Raw genomic sequence first — 8633 nt, forward strand, 5'->3', positions numbered from 1 at the left:
GAGCAGGATTGGCAACAGATGTTAGCTCAGGGTTAATCTTCCTCACCAAAAAAAATAAAAAATAAAATAAAATAAAAAAATAAAAGGAACATGCCTAAGATCAAAATATTTACATTGAGACAGAAATATTTGGAATTTTGTTGAATTTGGGTGAAATTCCAATAGCAAGGTCTAGTTCTACAAACAGCATCAAATTAGTCTTCTAGTAGTAACCTTTGACCTTTAACATAGATGCATAACATTAAAAAAAATCTGTCTGTGGCTTGTTCATATTTTGTGTTTAAAACCAAGATGACAGTATTGTTAATTTATTCTCCACCTGGTTTTTGAGCACCTAATCTAGGCCGGGTGGTGGGCTAAGTGCCAAGGTACAAAGACTAATACATGGCCCTGATGGTCACATGGTCTAAACTGCACTGTCCAGTATGACAGCCACTTGCCACATGTGGCTATTTAGCACTTGCAATGTGCTAGTCTGAACCGAGATGTGCTATACATGTAAAACACATGCCGGACTTTGAAGACCCAGTATGAAAAGAAAGACTGTGAAATATCCTATTAATATTTTTATATTGATTATATGTTGAAGTGATATACTGGATTAAACAAAATACATTAAAATTAATTTCACCTGTTTCTTTTTAATTTTTTTAATGTGGCTCCTCGAAAATTTACAGTTATATGTGTGGTTCACCTTCTGTTTCCTTTGGACAGTGCTGAAGCCAAGAATTCATACAGAAGAGAATTCTAGACTTGGCTGAGAAGAGATACCGGAATGAAATTCTTTGTACTTGGAACCTTGTAAGATAATTAGCAGATAGCGTGTTTTTTTGCTTCTAGTTCAGAGTCCTAAATGCAGCTTCAGAGACTTGAATCTAGTACTCAGTCTCCAGTAACTGTCTGTGGGACACTATGTGGCTTACTACAGTCAGAGCCTGTCAGGGATCACACAGCAGGCTGGAGGCCACTGAGACCAAAGCACAGTCACCTGACTCCTGGCATCTGGGCTCTTCCCTTACAACGGGCTGCTTATTTTTGTCCTCTTTGTACCTCAGTTCCTCCGTATGGGTGGCTGTGAGACTCACAGAGGGTCAACCGGCAACAAAAGGATTTTGATTTAAGTCAGAACAACCATACAATATAGCTTACGAACAGGCACAAAGGAAGAGGATGATAAAAACGAAGGGACTGAACGGTCACAAAGTAAACAAGGGATCCCAGGCCCACACCCAGGGGACAGAAGGCAGTCACCAAAAACTGAAACCTGGCCTGGTTTCCTCAGACAATAACAGCAAAATCCCCTCAACCTCAAGGACAAATACCTATTGAGCCAGTCCCTCAAGGAGAAGTTATTGGAAATGACAAATGAAGAGCTGAGTAGAAGCTGCCCTGTTTCTGGGAATTTGGGGTTATCTCGAAGGATATTACAAGGGAGGGCCAGGAAGTGGGGGCGCATATCTTTGAGTTTAGGGATCTTAGCTGTATTCCATCAAAACATCACTTTTGTTAAGCAGTCACTGCATAAAAGGCAGCAGGTGCTAGGGCCATGCGGGGGTAGGGGGTGTGGAAGGGAAGTCGCGCAGGTATGTTCCAAGGTAGCACCAGAGGATGCTACAAACAAGCTCTAAAGCACCCCGGGAGCTCTAGGGAGGGGAGCTGCGCTCTGGTAGGGGAGTTAGATACAGACTAATGCAGGAAATGGGTTGGAACTGCTCCTTGAAGGACAGATAGTATTTCGATTAGTGAAGATGCAGGAAGATTAAAAAAGAGAGAGAATGATATGAGCGCAAAAAAGAAAAGCCTTTTATCAGTTATTAAGGAAAGTTGGAGATTTCAAGAGTTTATATGTAACATTAAAAGTTAGATTAAGCTCATTCCCACTTCCCACACTCTATTAAATCATTCTGTTTTATTTTGTTCAAACCAAATATCATCATCAAACATTACCTTGTTAGTTTATTTGTTTCTTTTCATTGCCCTTACCTAGGGTGACCATATCAACCAGTTTGCCCAGGACGGTTCCAGTTTGTGCCTGCTGTGTGGCATAATTTTACTTTTTAAAGTGTCCTGGTTTGAGCAATAAATTATAAGGACGTTCTACATGTAACTCACTAGGAAATTATTAGTATAACTTCAAAAAAATAATTTTTTACTTCTATTTTTTTTACTAATATGAGTATTGTTTTAAATAATCCTTTATTCAAGTAATGACCAATACACTGCTATGCCTTTTTTCCTTTCCTTCATTTCTCAAGATTTAAACTTTAAAGACTCAACCTACACCTTTTAAAGACATCAGATATTCAACTATAAATCATCAACTATATTTAATCAGACAATAAACTATATCAAAAGATAATCAACTATAAAGTGCACAGAAGCAGGCAACATTTCAGAGGAAACTTGCTCCATGTAAGAAGTTAGAATTGATGACCAATTAAGCATACGTATACTTACTGGGCAATAAATTAAACAACTCTTTGGGGGTTCAAAGGCCTCCAGCAAGTAGCCTTTCATCATAAGGGGAGAATTGCTGCGTTCTGTTGAATGGTTTTTTAAAATATCATAAACAAGGAGAAACTTGGCATGCCAGTCATACTGGAATGTGCTTTAGCCGCACAACTCAGGCATAACTCGTTTTCAAGGATTCAGAGAGCCATAAACCAATGTCATCCTGGCCCCGCCCTAAACTGTCTCCAGGCACACACCTTTTAGATCTCCGTTTCCATCCTGATCGCTGTCCTTGAAAGATCTCGGGTAGATCTGGTACATGGGCCCCGCCTGCCACCAGTCGAGGCACTTTGGGGAGATGGCGATGATGGCTATGGTGGCCCCAATGAGCACGAGCACAGAAGCCACGGTGAGCCAGAAGAGGATCTCCCGGGGCACCCGGTAGCGAGCCTGGCGCGAGAAGTGGAACAGCACCTCCTTGGGCATCCCTGCATAGGGCTGGATGTCCTTCAGGTCGGGCTCTGCGGAGCCTGGGATGCCCACGGCGGTGAGGTGTGGGCTGTCAGCCCGGCTGCCTGGATCTGGGTCTCTCTCCAGAATGTCTTCATTTTGGACAAACCCATTGTTTGTTTGGCCTCCCTTTATACTCATTCCGATGAAGTCTCTCTTGCTTTTATCCTCAGCCATGTCTCACGGTCTTATCCTTGCGGAGTGCCTTCCTGAAATACAGAGGTGGGAAGGTAGCTGGCTGAAATGCTTGGTCATGTTAATAAGCTTTACGTGGTTTATAAATAAACCTGGCTGGACAAAGTCCAGCCCAGGAAGAAAGGGTAAAGGTAAAGGCGGTTTTAAAAATAATCTGTTTACACCCCTGAGGCTGATATAGCTACAGTCACAACACTGAGGGGGTCAGACCTGGCCTGGAACAGGGGCATAGAGGAAGGGAAATGGGAAGAAGAGGCAGGATTCCACTGCAACTTAAAATGTTACTTGACTGAGTAACCAACGTTTACAGCAACATTATTCACAATAGTCAAAAGGTGGAAACAAGCCAAGTGTCATGAACAGATGAATGGACAAATGAAATGTGATATATGCATACAGTGGAATATTATTCTGCTTTAAAAAGGAAGGATATTCTGACATGCTACAACATGGATGAACCTTGAGGACATTATGCTAAGTGAAATAAGCCAGACACAAAAAGACAGATATTGTATGATTCCACTGATATGAGGCACCTAGACAAATTCATAGAGACAAAGAGTAGAAGGGTAGTTACCAGGGGTTGCGGGGTCGGGGGAGGCGGGTACCGGGGAGTTACTATTTAATGAGTACAGAGTTTACATTTGGGATGATGACAAAGTTCTGGAGGTGGATAGTGGTGATGGTTGCACAACAATGTAAATATACTTAATGCCACTGAATTGTACGCTTACAAATGGTTAATGTAGTAAATTTTATGTTATGTATATTTTACCACAATAAAAAAAAATAGCTTTAAATTTTTTCTTTTAGGGCCGGCCCCGTGGCTTAGTGGTTAAGTGCGCCAGCTCTGCTGCTGGCGGCCCGGGTTCAGATCCTGGGCGTGCACCGACGCACCACTTCTCCGGCCATGCTGAGGCCACATCCCACATGCAGCAACTAGAAGGATGTGCAGCTATGACATACAACTATCTACTCGGGCTTTGGGGGAAAAATCAATCAATAAATAAAAATTATTAAAATTTTTTCTTTTAGCTAGGTGTGAGAAAAAGAAACAAATACTAAATTTTGCAAGGGGAAACAGGCTTTTTTGTATTCTTTGATTTGAAGGTCTCTTTTCTTCCTACAAATCCAGGTTACTGAAGCTAATTTTATTTTATCTCAGTTCAAGCAAACCTTATAAATACCCATTTGTACACTCAATTCACCCCCAGGTGCCTTCAGTCTTCTTTCCTATTTTCAGAAAAGGAAATGGCTGCCCATTCTTGGAAGCACTTTCCAGAGATTGGGGCTGGTGGGGAGAAAGGATTCATGTCTAGCAAGTTCAAGTGCTTTCCTATAGGTAAACAGTTCTTAATACAAGCACTAAAGAGGTGTTTAATCATTGACAAGTGTAAAATACAGCATTTGCAACCCTGAGATAATCTCTTTAAAGTTAAGTGTGCTTTCTTAGAAGATTCTGCAAGCCTGCAAAGAATGTGGTGATTCAGAGTTTTTGTTTAATCAATGGCACTTAAACAGCCCTATGAATCATTTGATCAGATAACAAGAAGTATTTTTTTCTTTTAAATGAGGAAAGTTATTTGAATTCCTAACATTACTGTTGTTTTGTAGAGTGACTTAGAAGCAATATATGGTACAGAGAAATGAGCTACTTGATTTTGAACAAGTTACTTTTTGCAGGGGGTGGGCGGGTAGGGCGGAATTTTATTTGTTTTATTTCCAGCTGATTCTCCAGCTTCTAGGCCAGTGCCAGGCCCAGAGTATGTGCTTAATAAATATTTGTGGAATTAATGAGTAAGTGAATCCCACCCCCTTTTTTTTTGCTGAGGAAGATTTGCCCTAAGTTAACATCTGTTGCCAATCTTCCTCTTTTTTCGCTTGAGGAAGATTAGCCCTGAGCTAACATCTGTGCCAATCTTCCTCTTTTTTCGCTTGAGGAAGATTAGCCCTGAGCTAACATCTGTGCCAATCTTCCTCTATTTTGTAGGTGAGATGCCACCATAGCATGGCTGGCGAGGTTTGGATGCCACATCTAGGATCCCAACCTGCGAACCTGGGCTGCCCAAGCAAAGTGTGCACAACTTGAACCACTCGGCCACGGGGCGGGCCTCTGCACAAGTTACTTTTAAAAATGAGTAAATCCCGATATGTAGCTCATTGAATGCATCCAATAAGCAGCATCTCTCATTTTTACTAATTATGCATATTGTGCATTCTTTAAAAATCAAAGGAATTTAACTTTTATGTCTTGAAATGCTTTATCTCAAACACGTAATGATAATTTTCACAACAGGAGCTAATTCTTGAAATTCACTTACTATTTGGGGAAAAAACAATGTGCAAAAATACCCATGATTTTCAGATAATTTCAAATTATAAGAAATAACTTTTTTCCCTTTCGTGAGAAAGCTTGGCCCTCTTTTTTTGCTGAGGAAGAGTGGCCCTGAGCTAACATCTGTGCCCATCTTCCTCTATTTTGTATATGGGACGCCTCCACAGCATGGCTTGATGAGTAGTGTGTGTCCACACCCAGGATCTGAACCTGCGAACCCCGGGCCACCAAAACAGAGTGCACCTAACTTTACCACTGTGCCACTGGGCCAGCCCCAAGAAATAACTTTTAATTATAAATTCTTAAATTCTAAGTGTACAATCATATAAATGCAGAAAAACTCTACATCATAGCAATATGCCCTCATGACAGAAATGTTCCATTTCAACTTCTCTACATTTTATTTAAAATGACAATAACAACAATACTTTGGAATTCCAGAACATGCAAACTAGAATCTTTTAAAAAACAATCTAGAATAATTATCTTGTCTCTGGTGGGAAGTTTTTGTTTTTGTTTTTGTTTTGTGAGGAAGATCAACCCTTGTGCTAACATCTGCCAATCCTCCTCTTTTTTTTGCTGAGGAAGACTGGCCCTGGGCTAACATCCGTGTCCATCTTCCTCCACTTTATATGGGATGCCGCCACAGCATGGCTTGCCAAGCGATGTGTCGGTGCACACCCAGGATCCGAACCTGTGAACGCCGAAGTGGAGCGCGCACACTTAACTGCTTGCGCCACCGGGCCGGCTCCTGGTGGGAAGTTTTTTTAAACAATAAAAGTAATTACCAAAGAAGATTGCTTTGGGGCTGGCCTGGTGGCGTAGTGGTTAAGTTCACACACTCCGCTTCGGTGGCCCAGGGTTCGCAGGTTCGGATCCTGGGTGCGGACCTAAGCACTGCCTATGCACTGCTTATCAAGCCATGCTGTGGTGGTGTCCCACATATAAAGTGGAGGAAGATGGACCCAGATGTTAGCTCAGGGCCAATCTTCCTCACCAAAAAAAAAAAGAAAGAAAAGAAGAAGAAGAAGATTGAATAAAATTTTTGAATTTATTATATTACAAAACACACTAACTGAAAATCATATGACAAATTGTGAAATATATTGGTAACAAATATGCCAAAGAACTTATGTTTTTAATGTCAAAGGTATGTATATTTTGTTAGACATTATGTATATATATATGAAATTTCATAGCAATTTAAAAATATAATTTCAATAGAAAACTTGAAAAAAGAATATAGATAGACATTTCACACAAATCAACTCACTAATATCAGAGAAATAAATAGGCTTTTTATTTTTAATTACACTGGCAAAGAACTTCTAAAAGATAATAGTGCTGGCAAGGGTTCAGTGTAAATTGACATAATAATTCTAGAAAGTAATGTGGCAATGTATATCTTGAATTTTAACATTTTCAGAGTAATAATTGAGGCTAGTCTTGCCAGATTTTAAAATAAAACTCCAGAAAAATAAAGAGTTGATACTAAAGAAAGGACAGGTCAAAAGATCAGTTGAACAGATTGAAGTCACCAAACTAGACCCCTATACAGAAGTGAATTTAGAATAAGAAAAGACAACATTTCACATCAGTGAGGAAAAGAAAGATTATTTAGTAACTGACGTTGGATAATTGGATAACTAGTGGGAAAAGAAAATAAAGCTATATAGCTTACCTTATTCCTGACATCAAAATAAGTTCTATGTGGATCAGATTCAAAAGTGAAAAATAAAACTGTAAAAAACACTAGACGGAAATTTGTGTATTTTAAAAAATAATCTTGGATTTGGAAAGCCTCTCTAAATATAATACAAAATACAAAACCTAGACACCACAAAGGAAAAAAACTGATAAATTTTATTCCAAAAATTGAAAGCAAACAGAACAATCCACAAGGATAAAAGGCAAATGGCAAACTAGAAGAAAATATTTTAACACATATGACAAACTAATTTCCATAATATAGAAATTAATTATACAAATTAACACCAGAAAATAAAAAAACAGACAAAAGATGTAAACAGTTGACAGGAAAAAAATACAAGTGCTTAATAAACATAAAATGTAAATTTCACTAAAAATTAAAGAAATAAGAAACAAAAATAAAAAGGATATACTATGTTTAAACTACCATTATGGCAAAAATGAGAAAGTTTGATAATATCCAGCATCAAAAAATATAAAGGGAACCAGCAGACTCATACATTCATGGCCGGAGTTTGAACTAGTGCAATCTTTGTATAGAAAAATTGGGGAGTATATATCAAAACTATAAATTGCATAACCTTTGACTCCGAAATTACACTGCTAAAAATTTATCTTGGTGATGTAACCAACAAGATATATATACAAGGACAAACACTGCAACAAAATTGGAAACAATCTAAATAACCATCAATACAGAATCATTTAAATAAATTATGACATATTCAGACAATGGAATACCACATAGCTCCTACAAAGAATGAGTTTATCTATCTGGGCTGACAAACAAAAAATGTTTAAAATATAGTGTGAAGTGGAAGAAATATTTTAGAACAGTATGTGTAATATAATCAGAATTGTGGGGGAAAATGTGGCACTCACATTCGTGCATGCATATTGAACCTTCAGCTAGTGGTTGGCTGGAGACTGGGAATAAGAGAATGAAGACAATAATCCTTGGAATTTGACTTTTCGCTTTACTCTGACTGAGTTATTTGCCATCAGCATATATGACTTTTGTAATAAAGAGAGGGGAGAAAATGTTCATATTCTTTAACTCAGCAATTCCAGTGCAAAAAAATCTGTCTTAAGGAAATAATCCAAGACAGGGAAAAAATTTATGTATAATAAGGTTTATTAATTACAGTGTTCTTTATAATAGCAAATATTGGAAACAACCTAAATGTTCAGTGATAAAAGACTAGCTAAATAAATTATTGTACATCCATGTGATGCAATATTAGTCATTGAGCATATTTTCAAAGATTTTTAATGACATGGAAGAAATCCCACATTATAGTGTTGAGTGGGAAATTGCAGGATATAAAGAGATTGTCCCAATTATGTGAAAAAAATTCATGCCTATTTGTAAAGTCCTATTAGAAAATATGTTTAGAGTGTTTATCTCTAGGTTCTAAAATTATGGGTGACA

The 8633-nt window shown here is 38.4% G+C and overlaps 1 protein-coding gene across 1 annotated transcript in view; it reads right to left on the reverse strand.

Annotated features, from left to right (window-relative positions):
- Positions 1 to 7232, reverse strand: part of SLC3A1 (solute carrier family 3 member 1) — a 38921-nt gene extending 31689 nt beyond the window's left edge. The window contains exons 1-2 of the mRNA XM_087436826.1: positions 7173 to 7232; positions 2709 to 3170 (exon numbers count right to left, since the gene is read on the reverse strand). Coding sequence (XP_087292952.1) covers positions 2709 to 3138 — 430 coding nt within the window. The 5' untranslated portion in view covers positions 3139 to 3170; positions 7173 to 7232. The remainder of the gene's footprint in view (positions 1 to 2708; positions 3171 to 7172) is intronic.
- Positions 7233 to 8633: the final 1401 nt, after the last annotated feature.

The sequence above is a fragment of the Ceratotherium simum genome, chromosome 11 (assembly GCF_057802395.1).
Source record: "Ceratotherium simum simum isolate JZ-2026a chromosome 11, ASM5780239v1, whole genome shotgun sequence".
Taxonomy (NCBI): Eukaryota; Metazoa; Chordata; class Mammalia; order Perissodactyla; family Rhinocerotidae; genus Ceratotherium; species Ceratotherium simum.